This window comes from Vipera ursinii (assembly GCF_947247035.1).
Source record: "Vipera ursinii genome assembly, chromosome: 5".
Taxonomy (NCBI): Eukaryota; Metazoa; Chordata; class Lepidosauria; order Squamata; family Viperidae; genus Vipera; species Vipera ursinii.
This window is the reverse complement of record NC_139518.1, coordinates 53066736-53086282: the sequence shown is the minus strand read 5'-3', so window position 1 is coordinate 53086282 and position 19547 is coordinate 53066736. Positions and strand designations below refer to the sequence as shown.

General features: G+C 33.9%; 1 protein-coding gene across 18 annotated transcripts in view; it reads right to left on the bottom strand.

The window, feature by feature from the left end:
- TCF7L2 (transcription factor 7 like 2) overlaps positions 1-19547 on the bottom strand; it is a 221202-nt gene that overhangs the window by 17865 nt on the left and 183790 nt on the right. For 9 of the 18 annotated variants that reach the window (XM_083363780.1, XM_083363796.1, XM_083363790.1 and 6 more), the window contains exons 6-8: positions 14920-15022; positions 12454-12540; positions 874-1014 (exon numbers count right to left, since the gene is read on the bottom strand). In XM_083363780.1, the coding sequence (XP_083219906.1) occupies positions 874-1014; positions 12454-12540; positions 14920-15022 (331 nt within the window). The remainder of the gene's footprint in view (positions 1-873; positions 1015-12453; positions 12541-14919; positions 15023-19547) is intronic. The other 9 variants (XM_083363792.1, XM_083363793.1, XM_083363781.1 and 6 more) reach the window with 3 other exon arrangements.

The window sequence follows — 19547 nt, the reverse complement described above, 5'->3', positions numbered from 1 at the left end:
AGAATGGGTAGTGCAATAATATTAATGGCTCAGAGTAGAGAAAGATCTTTTAAGGTGGTATCAATAGTTTAAATAAAAGGCATTATGGGATAGTCTCAGGGACTTAGTAACTGAAAATAAAATTCTCAGCCATGCAGGATGGAAACAGAAGGTTTAGCATGGTATAAACAAGATTGTACTTGGTCAAAACAAACGTAATGTTCATTTGATTATTCTAAAGTTGACCAATAAATACACTATTTGATTTTATAACAAATATATATGAATCATGCTTCAGTTTATAAGATAAAAACAGATAAAAAAATATTTAAGGCTATATACATTAATCAGCAAACCATAACTACACAAATGAGATTCCAGACTGTTTATGATCTTGACTCAAATACTATGCATGTTTGATATATAATTTCATATGTGAAAGCGTAAATGTGCTTTTCACAAGTACTCTCCAAGCAAAGAATCCACATAGATAAAAATTGTCTAAATGAACTTGACATCCATTCACTATGAACAAAACATTGATTGTTGAATCAAGAGATCTTAATTAAAGCCTAAATGCTCATATAAACAAATTTAAAACAAATGGATAATAGGTCATTGGTTGAGCATAACCTTACAGGACAAAGGTTGATCTTTTGATCCCTATCAGCTTCCAATAGGATATTAAAAAAAACTCATGCTGGAAACCCTAGAAAATCATTGTAAATCACTGAGCTAATTGGTCCAATGATCAAACTCTGTCTAAACCAGCTTCTTAGATTCTAAATTTTTAACCCCAATTGTATATAGAAAGGCTTTCCAACACTGCTTGCTACAAGTTAGACCACCATTTGAAACTAAATTTAAATGTAAATAACAATAACAACAACTTACGAGCTATGGAGTGAGCCAACATCATTCTGAGAAGATTCTTGTTTGACTGTTGGGGTGACTATTGCTGGATGAGGAATCCCAGTTGTATGTAAACTATGATGTGGAGGGACCATGTGTGGAGGGAACCTAGAGGAGATAAAGCTGTGTAAATCGTCAGAATAATAATGAATGAATGGGGACAGGTGTCTACAAACATATCATAAAAGGCACAATACAAGAATATCTATACAAGCATATGAAAGCTGGTACTATTATTCAAAATATTTTTTTCCAAAATTATGTATCATTGGTCATTAAATTGAAGAACTCATTTAGTAAAAATCACTAGCAATTTAGTTCATGAAGACACAATGAAATTACTGCACATTCACTTGAATATAAAGCACTCCTTAATTTGCAGCAAATTATGAAAAATAAAGCATTAGAGATTTAATGTTCCAGCCAGAATATCCAATTAAATTGAAGATTAAAGGTGGCTGTTTTGTTATATATATTAACATTTAATAAAATGTTAACACTAAAGCAGTATAAAAACAGATCTGCATTTTTATATTACATTATGTATGCATGTATTTATTTTAGATATATTTTATTTTAGATGCTATATTAGAACTCATCACCCAAGGGAAAATAAAATTTTGGGCATTTGTTTTATAAGGAGACTCAGTGGCTATTTCTATGTAACTACATTTCAATAAACATTACAAAGATAAGCATATGTTCTGAGGTTCACAAAATAAGAATATATGTATATTCTTTGGATATATCTTAGTAAAAATCACATTATTTGCTATTGGCTATCTAATATTACATGACTAGTACAACGAGACTTAAATAATGAATTAATTCAGGATAGCTTTGAATAAGTGGGAAATGGAAAAAGTGTGAAGTCATAGTACAATTTTTAAATAGTTTTTTTAAAAAATATGGTGAAGTCCATAATATTGGAATATATGTTTCATACATCATTACCAGGATTATTGGAGATGATCAGTATTGTAGTCTAATACATCATTACACTACAAATAAATAGTTCAAGTTTCAAGTATTTAAAAGAAATAACTGCAAGAATATGATTAGTGTCAATCATTAGGATTAATTATAAACCTAACAAAAATCTATATCAAAAAAGCTAGGGCTGTTGTTGTTTTCTTTGTGTGTGTGTATGTGTTAGAGAGAGGAAGAGGGGGGGAGAGGGAGGGGGAGAAAGGGAATGGATAACTAGGTTAATAAATAAGCCAATTTGATACTTGGATCTCAGAGAGATGGATCTATTAAGATAGTACCAATCAAAATAAAACAAAGTATCTACCTTACTTAAGCAATACCTTTTCACCTGACAAAGCAAGATTGGCTTTTAAAATAGAGGCAAAAGTTCATTAAATTTCATGGCCTTAAATTATAAAATCAAATTCTAGCTGTTGATAGTTATTTTTAAAAAACAGAATCAAAATCCAAATCTACTACAATGTTGATGGCACTTGAAAGTATAGGAGTGGAATTCTGCATCTGTGGTTTTCTCCTATTGTGGTTTGGATGCTGGGGAATGTAAAGGCTGCTTTTCTCCTGGATCATCCTGACTTGTGTGGAAAAGAGAAATATTTCTTATACTCTTTTGTCATGGAGTATATAGCATTACAGTGCTTTTACCTCTATGGTACCCTGAAGTACCATAGTACCATAGTACAAGTCAAAACTGATCCTCAAGGAACCATGGGACTATACAAGGTTGCTGCTGCTATTTTTATTTTTATTATTATTGTTGTTATTGTTGTTATTATTATTGTTATTGTTGTTATTATTATTATGCTTGGTTGCACAATCACTCAGCATTTTAGATTGGGTATTTTTTGTTCATTTTAAGTCCTTCTCAAGAACCCTGGATAGACAATTGCTTTTAATAGTATTAAAGATATTATCACAGTATATAAGCTATTCCAAGTAAAAATGCAATTGACTGATGGTGATCTGTCAATCCTGATGGTATTCAAGTGATGCTCTGGATATTTTGGAATTGCACCAAAGGTGCCTATTACTATTGATACTATCTTTGTTTTCTTTTGCCACAGTCATTCTACTTCCCTTTGCACATCTTTTTATTTTGGTTTTCCCCCCCCCCACACAGACACTTCTGCTATCCTATTCTGCTTTCTCCGGATATTCCAATGTCCACTTTCTAGTCTTTTTCGTCTTTCTTATAAAAAAAAAGTCCCTGGCAGATGCCTGCATGTTTGATTTCTAAAATCCCAGGGCAATTTAGTTTTTAAATTTTTTTACTGTATTTATTTTGTAGTCCCACCAGTTCTTATAAATATATGTATGTATGTATGTATGTATGAATAAATATTTCTTGCAGATATTCCACTGTTGCTACAGTGTTTCCCTGAAAATAAGCCCTAGCTTGATTCTGGGGGGTGGGCCTAATATGCTCCCAAAATAATCCCAAGTTTTGGGGCGAGGTATATGCCTAAAAATCAAGTTAGGGTGGGGGTGGAGCTGCCCCATGTGCTCCGCACCCACTTACTAGGCCTCCCATGAATCGACACCTGCCTCTCCTCACTGGCCCACTTCTTCTGCGGCATCCCTGGCCTGCATTTCATAGTCAGAGGCCTTTCCGGGAGCCAAGAACCATTTCACAGTCAGAGGCCTTTCTGCAGCCAAGAACCGAGCTATGGATAGCTGGAGAATGAAGTTGCTCTGGTCACAGAAGAAGTGGGCTGGCTGGGCGGGGCTCTCAGTGCTACCGCCATGAGGTGAGTGGAAAAGACACCCCCCCAAAAATAAGACCTTTTGCCTCTTTTGGAGACAAAAAATAAAAATAAGACTGGGTCTTGTTTTAGGGGAAACATAGCACTTTGTCGTGCCATTCGGTTTGGTCTGTGTGATCTTGCAGCAACTATGTTTATTCTGCTTCTTAGCAAAGGTGACATTTACTGTCGTCTCAATTCTGACCTTGTATATATTTTATTCTTAAGGCTTGGTCGTGTGCATCCAGGATTAGCCTCCCTGTCTTCTTCAATTTTGCTGCTCTTAGCCATTGCCGGCTCTCAACCATTATCGTTATCTGCTTTCCCTGCTAGTTTTTTTTATACCATGCCATGTATCTTTTGTACTATTCATTTTTTCTTTCTTATAGGTCAGTATGAACTTTTTAGCATACAATAAGTCTTTATGGTTCAGTGCATTTTCTTCACTGTTCTTCAGATATTCTTCCTATGCCCTTTTTTCAAGAACACTTATTCCCTTGGTAATTAGAATCTGTCAATATCACTGCGTAGATGAAGGACATGATTCATTATCATTATTTTTCTGGTCTGCCTATTCAGGGTTTTTACTTAAGTTGAAGCCCAATCTACTATTCCAGATATGTATCTAATGACTGGAGTTGTCCAGCTGTTAATTGCCTTGATGGTATTCCACCAGTGAGATTAGACTTAAAGATCTTCTTCATTCTTCTGACTTATTTATACTAATCTTCTTCTTGACTTCAGTATGCTTGATGTTATTAATTTGAAAGATGCCCAGGTATTTGTAGTGACCATCTTCATTCATAGTCTTGATGTTTTTTCCATAGGACATCTGGATTACTTCAGTATTTTTCCTGTTGATGGTAAGGGTGGTATATTTGTCCAGTCTAATCTCTATTGCCGTATTAAGAAATTTCCTCCTTCTTCCCAAGTATGTATATTCAACATTAGAACTTATCACTGTCTTGTAAAACACAACCAAACACATCTTCATTCTATACCTCACTCCATTTTCTATACACCATGTCTAGATCCTCTGCTACCTAACAGAGGATTGACATTTTATAGCCATGGCCTATTTTATAGCCATGGCCTGACTTGTTCAGTATTGTACATAGATTAATTGGTGCATTGACAAATTATAAGAGTGATAGCGAGTCTCGTCTTTTGACATTAACCTCTTTCAGCATTGATCAGCAACTGTATTTTCCATTTTGCCATTAAACTTTGCACAAAGCTTCCAAAGTTTCTACTGATTTGTTATTTCTAGGCACCTGATTATCCAATCACATGGCAGAGTCAAACACCTTCTTGTAATCAATCCAAACCAAGGTAGTTCTCAATTTATGATTGTGATTTAGCCCACAATTATAGTCATAACTCATGACAGTCACTAAGCAGATCATCACATGATCATATCCAATTTTACAATCTTTTTGTGGCAGTCATTAAGTGAACATTGTGGCTATTAAACTGTCCATTACGTTAAGCACTATATGTATATTCAAGTTGATCTTCCTTCTCTTGCAGTTTTCCAAAATGATCTTATCTGTTGGAAACTGATCTTTTGTTCCTCTGCTGCTTGTGCAATTTCCTTTCTCCTTAGGTGGAAAGAGCTTGTTTTCAACTGGATGCTGTTGGACTGCATCAGCCCACCACACTAATTAGCAATTTGAAAATTCTTGGTAAGCAGGTAATTGGCCTGCAATTGCCTAATGCTGCCCTTTTTGCTGCATCTTTCATTATCAAGTAGATTTTACCATATGTCAACCAATCTTCAATTTAACTTCCTTTCAGTATGTTGTTAAGCGGTGGCTCAGTGGGTTAGGACGCTGAGCTTGTCGATCAGATGGTCGGCAGTTTGGCGGGTCGAATCCCGAGTGCCACGTAGCAGAGTGAGCACCTGTTACTCGTCCCAGCTTCTGCCAACCTAGCAGTTCAAAAGCACGTAAAAATGCAAGTAGAAAAATAGGGACCACTATGGTGGGAAGGTAACAGCGTTCCGTGCACCTTTGGCATCTAGTCATGCCGGCCACATGACCATGGAGACATCCTCGGACAAGCGCTGGCTCTTCGGCTTTGAAACGGAGATGAGCACCGGCCCCTAGAGTCAGAAACGACTAGCACGCATGTGCGGGGGAACCTTTACCTTTAATGAAATATACATTTCATCTTCACTGAGTGCTGAACAATTCTTGATTTTCCTTGCCCTTTTCTCCATGACTTCTATTATTATTACAAGTTTTTTCATTTAAACTTTGATTTGCAAGTCCTGGTATTTCATAATTTTTTTCCAATTGGTTTTCCATAATCCTAGCATCATCACCTAATATAGCAACATCAATGAACTAGACCTTCTTCTTTTCAAAACCAGTTATATCAGTCATGTTATAAACAAGAGGCCTATCTGTTTGGATCTTAAAGTCCTAGAAGATCTTAGCTTGTTTTTCAAAATGTTCTCAACTTACTTTTCTACTTAGAAAATCTGCAAATTTTCATCTGTCAATTGCAAAAGGCAGTATTACTTGTATCTGCAGATATATTATGCTAATATGGCATCCTAGTTTCTTGGGAAGCTTTATGTGCATGAAAACCAAACTAACTAAATAACTGGCAGTTTTGATTTCACACTGTTGTCAACAGATAACATTTGGAGCACTACTTGAACAGTAAAATCGCCATTAGTTAATTACAAATGTACTTTCAACAGCTCATACTTCTGTGCAAATACCTTTAATGCCATCAAACAACTTAATTCGCCTATGCAGGTTCTTAGATGGATAAAAATGCCAAATCCAATCTAAACATCTAGTTGACTATGTAAACAACAACAACAATAATTTTTGGAAAAGCTTACATCCTACAACATTACTTTTAATACCAGCAAATAGCATCTTCTCCCTATTCCAGGTCCTGGGGAAGGACTCAATAGGTGGACAAATATGCCAAATCCAGTTTGAACATCTGACTGACCATTCAACAAACATCACAATAAATTTGGCCTTGTCAATATTAGGATACGTATCTTTCAGGACATTAATTATTAATCATTTTTATTACTTGTCATTGCTACGATCTCACTTTTAGTAATATTAAAGAAAACAAATTTTGGCTACCAAGCAGCCAAAACTGATAATAAAATCTGACATTTGCTTTATCAGTATGATCTGAAGATTTATGGAAAATCAGAAATAGAAATATTGACAAATCCTTGACAAATATGGTAAAAAAATTTAGTACAAAATTTGCAAAGGAATTGGGATTAGAGAAACGTGTTCATGTAAGAATAAAGTCGATAAAATCATGTATAGTAATGGAATTTATATGCCAAATGGCTAAATCATCAGGAGCTGTCAGGATGAAGCCTATAAATAACTTATGTAATTGGATAACGTCAAGCATGAACAAGTTGAAAATGTAATTTTTAGAAAATACATTCAAAGAGTTAGCAAATTGTTAAAAACAAAATTGAGTGGTGGAAACACCATCAAAGCCATCAATACCTGGGCCATACCTGTAATAAGATACACTTGCCAGAATTATTAACTGGACAAAACCTGAATTGGATCATTTGAATCAAAAAGATGAATGCTAATTTACTGAACTGTCAGTACTTAGTAAATGTGCAGGAAACAAAACATGAATATCGAAATGATATAATAAAAATAAGAACTGAATGCTGGCAAAAAAAAGTATTACATGGTCAATTTCTATAAAATATTGAGAGGGACGTTGATAAAGATTAAACCTAACAGTGGCTTACAAACAACATTTAAAAAAGAAAAAGAAAAGAAATCAAAGGCTTTGTTTTGGCTGCTCAAAAGCAAGATATTCAAACTAATGCAATCAAGGTCAGAACTGAAAAATTGTCAAATGATTCAAAATGCAGATTGTGTAAAAAAGCAGAAGAATGTAGATCATATATTCAACTTATGCAGGAAGATTGCATACACTGGTTATAAACAGTGACATAAAGCAATGACTTAAATAAGTAAAAATCACATGCCACTAATAACAATGATGGGAAATATAATTTTAAAAGTAGTAGAAAATGAACAGAACACACACACACACACACACACACACACACAGAGAGAGAGAGAGAGAACACTACTTGAACACCATTGGCATTGACAATTGTAAAAGACAGCTTTACTTGGAACGGGTTAAATCACGTAACAATATTTTAACATCATAAAGCAAGAAAATCTGCCTATCCCAGGTCCTTGGGAAGAGCTCAAAAGGTGGATAAAATTGCCAAATCCAGTCTAAATATCTGGCTGAATGTGCAAACCACAATGATTCATGGAAAAAAACCTCACTGTACTACTGAACAGAGGAAAAATTATCTCTATCTGTGAAAACGGAAAATCTATTTTCAACAGGTAAAATTCTTGTGGAAAATGATGAAAAACACCCAAGACCTTATTTCAGTGCATGCGTATACCTCATCACCTAATGAGTCATTTCTTCAGAAACGATTCACATTCTTTGACATATATAAAAACAAATGGGATAGGAAGAAGAGATTGAAAGAGGACAGAGGACAGAAAATGAAAAGAAAAAGCTTTCAGTTCCAGATTAAAGACTATTTTGGATCATGGTTGACTAAGGAAAATTGGGTGTAGTTTGATTGATACCTTGTAAAACTATTTGCTTGTTTTTTCAATTGCATTCCTTCAACAATATGGATAAGCAGTAGATTCTCTTGAGTTGAATGTCAAAACCTAAGGGACGCACAATGAAAAAACATGGTACCAAACCTAGTCTATTTTCATGAAGGTTATATTATCTTAAATAGTTCTTAACTTTTAAAAAGCTGATAGACAAAAGGATAAGCAGTAAGACAGATGTGTTAACTTTAAAAGCAAGTTTGGAAAGTCATATTATGGCAAACTGGGTGAACAAGGAAGAAAATAAAAGGTGATGAAGACACATCAGACATATCTTAAAATAAGGTGATAACAAAAAGTAGCTATTTAATTGACTTCTGTCTGATTTTTGATAAGAGTGGGAAGAACTAGCTATACTACTGCTAAAACCAGATGATGTTCAATTACATTTTGCTGTATAAGGAAAAAAATAATACACCCTTCTCCAACCTGGAATTTTCCAGAATTGTTCCCTGGGAACATGGCCTTTGGGAATTTTGGAACTGAGCTTTCAGCACACAAAAAATGGTCCTGTATTAAACTGTATACTTTAAACTCTGACTGTAATAATATATTAAATTCTTTATCTTAGTGTCATTAGAACAGAATTTTTTTCCATGTGAATGAAAGGGAAAAATTCACACAATTCTCTACCTATAGCTTCTTTCCTAATTCATTCTGGGAAAATCATAGGCAAAGTCATGACATGAGGAAACTAAACTTTGTGATAAAATATCTTGAAACTTAACCTTGGAAAAATAATATACTTAAAGCTCTGAAAAAGTCTAAAATTAGCAAAATGCTTAGAGGTTGGGAAAAACAGTAAAGATCATTGATAAAGCAAAGAAGGGTGAAGTGAAGGAAGAGAAGGTTTTCCAATGTTCTGAGAAACAAAGATGATTCCTAACTTCAAAACAAAAATCTGTTTGATTTTAAAAAGTTTCAGAAGACTTCTGAGTTTAATGTTATTCCCCAATGATGGTTTTACTTTGAACTAAAAAAAAATGAGTTGAGCTTTAAAGATGTATGTATATGCATGAAAAATGTCAGGAAAGGAAGCTACACTTTACTTTCTTATTTTCGTTGAAATGAAAGGGCACAGTGTCAAAAGTATTAAGTATTAACCAATATGATTACAGGTAGTCCCCAACCTATGAGCCACCATCGAGCCCAACATTTTGGTTGCTAAATGAACCATTTGTTAAACGAGTTAGCCCCATTTTACGACCTTTCTTGCCACACTTGTTAGTTGAATCACTGCAGTTTTTAACTTAGTTAAATGGTTGTTAAGTGATTCAAGGTACTAGTAATGGTGTTTAAAGCCCTACATGGCAGGGGTCCGGAGTACCTTAGGGAACACCTGCTGCCCGCATCAACCTCCCTTCGCCCTGTGCGTTCCCACAGAGAGGGCCTCCTCAGGGTGCCACCGATCAGAGAATGTCGATTGGTGGCCCCCAGGGGGAGATCCTTCTCTGTGGGCGCCCCGGAGCTATGGAATCAGCTACCAGTTGAGCTCCGGATGGCACCCGATCTTCGCTCCTTTCGCCGCAATCTAAAAACATTTTTATTCGAACAAGCCGGCCTGGCCTGAGGGGGGATTGGCGGGGGTTTTTACGGTTGTTTTATTGAGGTTTTAATATAGTATTGATTGTTTTTAGTGGGCATGTATTTAATCCTTTTTTAATTTTTGTAATTTTGTATTTTTTATTCTTGCCCTGTTCACCGCCCTGAGTCCTTCGGGAGAAGGGCGGTATAGAAATATTATTAAAATAAAATAAAATAAATAAATAAATAAATAAATCTGGCTTTCCTATTAACTTTGCTTGTCAGAAGGTTACAAAAGGGGATCACTTGATGCCAGGACATTGCAATCGTCATAAATATGATCACATGACCACATGGATCCTGCATGTGTGAAAAACAGGCATTAAGTCACTTTTTTCAGTGCTGTTGTAACTTTGAACAGCCACTAAACAAACTGTTGTAAGTCAAGGGCTACATGTTTTTGTTATAATATGGCAATATAATAAAAGCCACATTAATCGTTAAAGCCATATTTTTCAAAACTATGACCCAGTCACACAAAAGGTATATTAATCGTGCTATTTATGTGACTGGACCCTGGTCTGAAAAAATTCCTATGTTAAATAAGTTATTGTGCCAAAAGTTATTTATTAAACATCTTCTCTGTGTATCTGATACATGTGCTACTATGTACATATTGCTTTTGATTTTTGCTTTATATCTCTTTGAGTTCTTCTTAGTATATAAGGAATACTATTCTATACATTATATAAGAACATAAGAGTGTGAGAACCTATGGCTTTGACTCTCTTCTGGAAGATCAGCATCTATCCGAATTGCAATAAACACTGTAAAAATTCTAAGTAGCTCATTATATACCCTGTCTGCTTTTATGGCTCCAAGCCAGAATATAATGATGAGCTGTAACTTGTTAAGGACAACTAATTTTTTTTGTTCCTGGCTGTCTCAGGGGCTTATCTCGCTTATTCACTCTCACTTTATTTCACTGTTGACATGTTTCTGTTAACTGGATGTCATCTGCCTGCCTTGATTTTATGCACAAGCAGTGGGATGCATTTTTCCATGCAACTATTCTGCTTTGAGTTGCATTAGGTTTGTCATTATCCTCTCATTTTCCCCTTGCACTTGTTACATTTCATCTATTCCTGCCTCATTTTATTTTATTTTTTTTTGAACCATGGTGCACCCACATTATGCTTTATACATGATCTTGCTCCCTTTGAAGCCGGCAGATTTCAGAGCCAGCCCTCGTCAGGAGAAGTGCCTACGACCAATTTAGCAGGCTGAGGGCCCCGAGCTTCAACATCTCAATCTAAAGGGGGTCATGGAGTGGCACAAGCGAGTGTCAGCAAGTGCTGTTTAATTGCCAATCTAGGCTTCTCCGTGGTGTTTAAAGTATAATGACCCATCACTTAATTCTGAGAAGTCCTGGCCCTGCTGCTGAATAGAATGAATATCAAAGGATGTGCCAGAGTAGGGCAAGGAGCATACAATTCTTATAACTGTTGTAAGTATAATAGACTTGTACTTCTGTCATCCCCCTATCACAATAATGTATTTAGTTTGCTGTATACCCTTTCTAACTAGCTCTTTTTCATAAAGGCGTAGCTGAGGAATATATTGTCCCTCTTTCCCTTACATTGTCACCTCTTGTAAAAAACTAAACAAAATAATAGAACAACCTCACTGATAACAATTAAACTGAAGTCGATGACATCTTTTCAGACCCTGCTTATCTTTTACACATGTACAAAATTAATAGCAAAATAACAACAGAGAATGGAATTTTGATAATGTGTTTGCAGATAGAATTTGTTTATTTGGCTTCTTCCATTAGCCAAGAAACTTCCTTTCTACTTCTTCATATTCCTGCTATCTTTAAGACACTTCCCCTTCTGCTGTCTAGCCTTCAGAGACATGAGGTTGAATGTAGATCCTTGCTATGCAATACATGCTAATTCAATTATGAGCCATCAACAAAATGGATTAGCTGATTCAGCCCATCAGGAAAGTCTAAACCTCCACCGATTTAATTAACTGGACTGAAAATCAGATGAACAGAGAATAAAAATATCATTAAGAGCAATTAGTGCTTACTTAAACATAGTCCTATCAAGCAGTTTGTAAATAAACTAGCATATCTTGGAAAATTAGGTGGAATTAATTGGAGTTTGGGGAAAAGAAAATAAATATGTATCTCTTAATCATTACAGGATCAGGTGAGTCTCTTTATCTGAAGTAAAAATATTTGGGAACAAGGAGATATTTTAACATCTCTCTACCGACAATATGTAGATTGCTTCTGTTCTTCACAAGAAACTCATGTTAGAAGGAAGACACCACTGGGAAAACAAAATGTGTAAGAGCATAAGCTCTTGGCTTCTTAATATCCTAGGTTAGTAAACTGCTTTCCTCCAGTTAGCTATCAGTTAAAACAAATTAACTTCTAAACACCACATTTCATTATATATTATAGGGGATTTTTTTATGGGAAACAATGGAGGAGTTTTTATATCAATTGGGGAGATCAGTATATAATTAAGGCATATGATTTAGCAAAGCTTTGTCACTCAAAATGAATAATAAATGGAAGTAGCAGTTGACCCATATCTTAGACCCAAATATTTTGAACTCACCTTGACATGGAAGCATTGACGGTTAAAGCAGTGGGATAGGGATGTCGGAATCCTCCGGTTGTGATTGGATAGACTGGCTGACCTTGCCTAGAAAGATAGGGAAAAAAATGAATAAAAAAATAACAATTATAGGGGGTTTTTGTGTGTTTTTTTAAAAAAAGAAATAAAGTTCTCTGTCCAGTAAGTTTTATTCTCGTTTGATTGGAACAAAAATCTTGGGGATTGCACAGCAACAGATCAAAGGAAAGAAATTCAGAACAATTTGAATGCCATAAATCTGATACGAATGGCTAATTAAATTTTATAACCTCTGCTTATGTCAATAGAGACCCTCTCCCCGAGCTGAAACTAGGTGTTTTGTTGTAATAATTAAAGGCGAAGTCTTGCTTGCTTTAATGGAGCCATCACACTAATTGAGGGCTACACATCCAAAGGAAAACAATAATGAATGTAAATTTATACCAAAATAAAGTACAGTGAATCAAAGGACTTCAGTTGCGCTTTGGGCCTCTTTTGGTATTTAGATCTCGGTGAGAAAACATTAAATTAACAGAGCTTAATTTGTAGCCTTTTGTCAGATTAACAAGTGTTGACAAGAGTTACCAGGGGAGAGTCCCCAAGAAGTATTGTGGGTAACCAATAGACAATCATACCTCATTACAATAATTAAAAAATACATCAAGATACCAAACTGCATTCTTATGAAAGATTTTTCTGACTGAGGTTTATTTGTCTGTGCTATGTTATTTTTTTTATCTGCATTTCAAATGTTTGAGCTAAATGGAAAGATTTTGTCTGGTATCTACTGTTATAGTTGTTGGTACTAGTAATAGCCTACATACATCCAATTTGTTTTGGTATGGAGTGGATCCTATGTTTGTCAAAGGTAAATGGGTCAAACAAAAAGCATAAAGGGATAAGTGGAATAATCATATTTTTTAAAAAAATTTGGTATTGAGGATTTTGGCCATGAGTGTTGTAGAAGTACAATAATGTGGTTTATGTAAATAGAATCAGAAGTAAAACTGTTAAATATTAATGTATTTCTTTTTTTCTGCAGAAGTGATTCATGAAGTATGATTCATACTATAGAGGTAGCAAATGAAAGAACACATTGTAAAGTCTTGCTACTGTATAGAAATGCATTGCTTTTTCATTTATTAACTTTTGCTGTCATAAAAATCATTAATTTTCTTCAGTCTCTGGACCATACATTTCATCTAGAAAATAAAAACAACTTGCATAATGTTAAGACAGCTTTCACAACATATAATAATAAATAACTTTATACAGGTATGCATGGTGAAAGCCATTTGTTCCAGTTATGCAAAGCAGCTAACAACCTTCTACTTATTGAAAGTAAAACACATTAATAATAATTTTATGCAACAATTTGCATAATTTGCATAATATGTAAAGGAATGTGTAATACATCTGCAATATAGGTTTGCCATGTAGATTTTATTAGACATACAAGATAATTTAAAGCTAAAAATTAGAAAATTCAAAAATCAGGAAAATAATGAGCAAAAGTCAAACATGCCAAAATGTGGAAATATTATAGTGCCTAAAATGTCTGGTGCATTTGACCAGATAATTATGTGAAGATTTGAAATTATTGAGCCTCTCTTATTTTGAGCATGTTGTTGTAAGTAGATTGGTACAAGTATGTGCTAAGAATTACTTGCTACTGAGACAATTAGTCTAAATGTGTTAGACAATTTACATGCCAAATATATTTGTGTTTCAATTTTTTAAAATGTTTGATAATTTCTCCCTTTTTTGTTTTGTTTTCTGCCAAGTAAAACATTGAAAAATTCTGCTTGAATAATTTAAGTGTGATCCTCTAGTCTTGAATCATGTGAGGTTCATGAACAACTGTTTACTTGTTATTACATAGCTTAAAATTTGAATCCTTGCTTAATTTTCATGTTATTTACACATTTTAAAAACAGTTTGTTTTCTTCATCAATATTTCTCCTATCCAGCACGTAGCTCCATCTTAATATTTGAAACATGTTTCATAAAAATAAAAAAATATTCCAAAATAATTTATCTTTAGAGATAAATATAAATGTGATATTTTACAAGCAAGTATTAAAAATTATAAAAATAACCATCAAAATTAGCAGATTGCTAACATAAAACTATCCTGGAATTTTTATTTCCAATACTTTGTACTAACATTTGAAATAATCATTTCATGGATCATCAGAAATTTAAACCAATTAAAAGCTGCACACCATTCTTATTCAATATTTTATGAGCCATCATTTAAACTTTATTGATCAAATTATTAATGTCTCAATGTTATAAATTGGCAGCTGGCAAACATATTTATTTTAAAATGCACATTTCAGCCAAATGAAATAACAATGATAAACATCCCCTTTTATGTATATATTTACAAATACACATATATAAAAAATGAAAAATAATAAAAAAATAAAAAATGGAACTCCTTACTGTGGTACTAACCATCCTAGCGGATGGGGAATTTGCCCTACAGTGCCCGGTGATAGCGGATAATAAGGAGATATATCTGGAGGATGTGGAGGCCGTGGAATTCCTAGGAAAGACGAAAGGGAAGCATCATAAAACTGGGTCATGGCAGAGCATAAAAAGAGAAAAATGAGTGAGGTAGCACACAATGTGAGGTAGCACACAATCCTAATTTCTATGTAGTGAGTACTACCCTTTCCTATATTCAAAGGCAAGGCCTACTGACTGGCCTTCTTTACCAGAACAACCTATTTAGTACAGTACTACAAAAGTAGGACATTTGATCTTTCTTCTTCTCCACATTCAAAGACCATAGAGGTCTTTGTTCTGCAAACCTTACAAGGATACTCTACCTCCATTTTGTGCTATCAGGTGTGTTGCTTTTATCCATGCTTTTAATAACCAAAGAGTTATTTTTCTAAAATAAGATCATCTTATGATGTGATTTTTTTTCTATTTTCTCCTTAACGTTTATTTCTCATCTTGCATAGATAAATTTGTTCCAGTTTTTGTTTGTTTTAAAAATTTACAACATTGATCTCAAGAGGATAATCCAATTTTCAACTATCTTCAAGGTAGTGTCATCTGTTAACTGATGCTTATTAATACTTCCTTTCAATTACTTGAGTACTTTTCCTCTATACTATAAAACAAAGTTTTAAAATATTTTAAACAAATTTAAGTTTACTACAATATTAATTAAGGAACTATTTGATGTATTTATAATCCATGCCCATATATTTGGTTGGGCAGCATGAGTACAAATAATGAGTTGGTAGCAAAGAGGACTGCAACCAGGGTTGGTAGTACAGTCTTCCATTGTGCCCAAAAGGATGGTATATTTTCCCAAGTGTTTCTGTTCATTCTATTAAAGCTGACAGGGTAGACAAGATTCAAATCTTGTCCATCAAACAGTGCCATCTTGGGGGGGGGGGGAAGGGTGGCAAGAAGCATGCCTTCTCTGTCAAAGCACCTAACTTTTGGAACATCAGGCCGTTCAGATTCTCTTGCCCTCAACCCTGCTGGCATTTCCTAAGAACTTAAAGATATTGATGTTTCCTTAGGCATGGGATTTGGAGGTTTGGTTATCATCGTGATTTTTTTTTTTTAGGTATGGCTATTTTATGGACTGGGTTAGATTGCCCGCAGGAACCATTATGTTATCATTGTATTATTCAATTTATGCTTATAATATTTCTTTTGAAAAAAAATCTTCATTTTGCTATCAGAGTTACAACTACAAGATGAGCATCTAAAAATGTGTCTAAATTCAGTAGCTCTGCCATTGGCGTAACCTGACAGAAAGCCAAGAGAGAGAGCATTTAGGGTTTGACCCTAAAGTTGTTCTGTTTCTCTACAAATTAAGTAATAAAAATAAACACAAAGAGATGCCTCCTATGTCCTGTCATTGTTGCTATGAACAAGCAGTTTGGGGAATGATAATATTCAACACTGAATGAATACATTCATTTTATATGATTTTACCATTATATTCAAGTAACTGAAACCTTAAAACAACCTCTAGAAACTAGACTTAAACTTATGAAATTGCTGTAATTCACCAAAATCAGAAATAGCTGTAGGATTTCTGGTTAGTCTGTATTAAGCCACATTAGAATAAAAGTCAAAGGAGAAAGTTAAATTTTATGCAGTTTTTACATGCAATAAATCCAGCCATTCATTTAATTGGAAATTTATTTTTCTGCAGATAAGAGATGTCAAACAGAAGCAAACTTCCTTTGTGCCTATCTCAGCATAATCTGGATCAGAATCCTATTTGAAAGGGAAAAAGAAACAGATATCTTTGTTTAGGATAGGGATATTATATAGTTTGGCCTTTATGTTGTGAGAATTGGGCACACTATAAATAATACTGTTTTTGGCAAGATTTGGATGGATTGGGTAGATGCAGCTTCATTTCTAATAACTTGCATGCTGTATAAAATCCAGTTTTATCACTAAATTATATGCAACAGAGAACAGCAACTAATCCTGTTTTTTAATGATTAAATATATCTGACCTTGTTATTTACCATATACTTTTTTAAAGCACATGTCTAACTTGAAATAAAAAAATTCCCCACCTCCCAGTTTTGTGTTGCTGACTGAAAGTGTTTATTTAGAATTGTCCAAAATATGTAACTGCTCATAATGATATTTCCTAAACTTGTATTCTTCAAAAGTGTTATGATTGCAACCCTTTGGCTATAGATGTAGGCTAGGAAATTTCAACATGTCTATAGAGGGTAGATTGAAGAAAGATAGGTTATAAATGTATATCCTATAATGCTAACTTTCTCAGGAGAGTAATGGTTATTATTTTAAAGTGGCTTAGTGCTTTTCAATACAGAAAAAGCAAAATTCAGAAGAGAAAACATTAAAATGAAGAGACACAGTATTCACAGCTCTAAAACTTTGTTTAAATTGTTCATAAAACATTGATTGTAAATTAAATCTTCCTATGGGACATTTTCAGGTAATGGCAGGTTTCTTTTTTTCTTCATTACCTGGGCTTTAAAGATGTAGTGAACAGTTTACACCCTTGAAATAATTTTCACAGAGCAAAGTATATAGTCTTAAGTATGTCCATCATATTTAAAAATTATTCCATACGTAACCATTGTTTAAATGGTAACAACCTAACTGCCAGTTAGTTGCAACATTCATAGATGGGTGCATGATATTCCTTTTAAAGTTAGAATTAAGTGAAATGCAAGAACAGAAAATTGTGGGTTAGGAAAAAAATGCAATGCAACAATCCATGCATTTATAGACGCATTATCTAAATATGTTATCTGAAACTCTAGTAATCTTTAACCACATTTGATATATATTCAGATTATCAATTTTACTTTTCAATTAAGTTTAATTGGATTAACCGCTTCCCCGCAAGACCTCTTAAATTCTTTATGCGATCTAAAGAGCAAAGACCATTACTGTACCAGTTTACTAAAATCAGGGCTTTTTTCCTCATAGAACGCTCAGAACGGAGTTCCGGCACCTTTTTTTGGATAGAACCTTGTAGGGTAGACAAGGTGGCTTGTATGACATGTGTGAGTTCCGGCACCTTTTTCTTTTACAAAAAAAGCACTGACTAAAATATATAATTTTAGTTAAAACAAACCAGATCTACTTCTTAATACTAATAAATCTCAACCATGTAAAGAATACAATGCAATAATCATTCTTTAAAATGGTAAAAGGAATATACTGAACATAGTACCAAACTTTTTAAAAATGCTGTTTAATACCCAATAGTGTTTGAAATTTATTATTTTTAAATTTATTTTTTAAATAAAAACAATAATAAATGGTAATTTTGAAGACTGGTAAAGATTGGATTTATTTGTTTGTTTGTTTAACTTATATGTCCTCCAGTTTGCCCAGAGGTGATTCTAGGGGGCTTAGAATCAATAAAAGCATTGCCCCATTTCTTTATTAAATGTTGATTTAAAAAATTCAAAAACCATCATGGCATTTTTGTTCAGACAACACTAGGGCTTATCCTGTTCATGAATCAAAATAGTTTTGAACAATTCATAAAAACTTGATCTGACAATGCAAATGCCTTGATTTGCTACAATGAAACTTTCTGAAAGAAGTTTAGGCCAAATCTAGGTTTTGTTCATTTTTAAATACTTTGATTAAAATGTGATTCTTTAACCCTTAGGCCAAGATTATTTAAAAGGGATTATTTATTCACCCACCTGCATGCCTTATGGAAGTTATCAGATATATCTTTTATCTTCTCCAATATTTACAGGTAATTCTCATTTAACAACCACAATTGAAACCTGCAACTTGGTTGTTAAGTGACATGGCCACCAGTGAAACTGACTTTGCTTATGATCTTATTTTATTTTTCCTTTGCTTTACAGGTCCTAAATTAAAGGTCAGTCATAAAGTTACTTTTTCATCACCCCCATAACTGGGAACAGTTGCTAAACAGGGGAGTCACTGAACAAGTGCTACCTGTAACTTTAATTTAATAGTAGCGCAATTGGCCTGTTTTGTAAGGTTTAGAAATGTAGTCTAAATGCAGCTGAACACAAAACTATTATGTTTTGTGAAAATTATGACTATTATACAACACAATGTATAGAGATAGCACAACAACATCAGATGCATATTACAGCAATATCAGTGTCAGATGATTAAATTTTATCTATTTTTATATGCTTCCTTTGGTTCCAATGTAGTTACTGGAAATTTGTATAGACTGGGGTTTTACCTGGTGTTTGGATATATTTAAATATATGGGAATAATTACTTCAATAATATTTTCCTTTCTGTAAATGTAATATCAAATGTTCATACTGATATAAATATAGGGTTAAAAATTCCAGTGGGAAAATATAAACCTTGTAAAAGTGAATATTTTCTCAGGTTTTATACAAGTTACAATCACAACTAAGCCAAAATTTCTGCTGCTAAGCAAGACGGTTGTTAAGTAAGGTTTGTCCTATTTAATGATCTTTTTTTGCTACAGTTGTTAAGTGAATTAATGCAGTTGTTAACTGAATCATGCAATCATAAAGTGAATCTGACTTCCTCTGTTGACTTTGCTTGTTGGAACCTGGCTGGAAATGTAC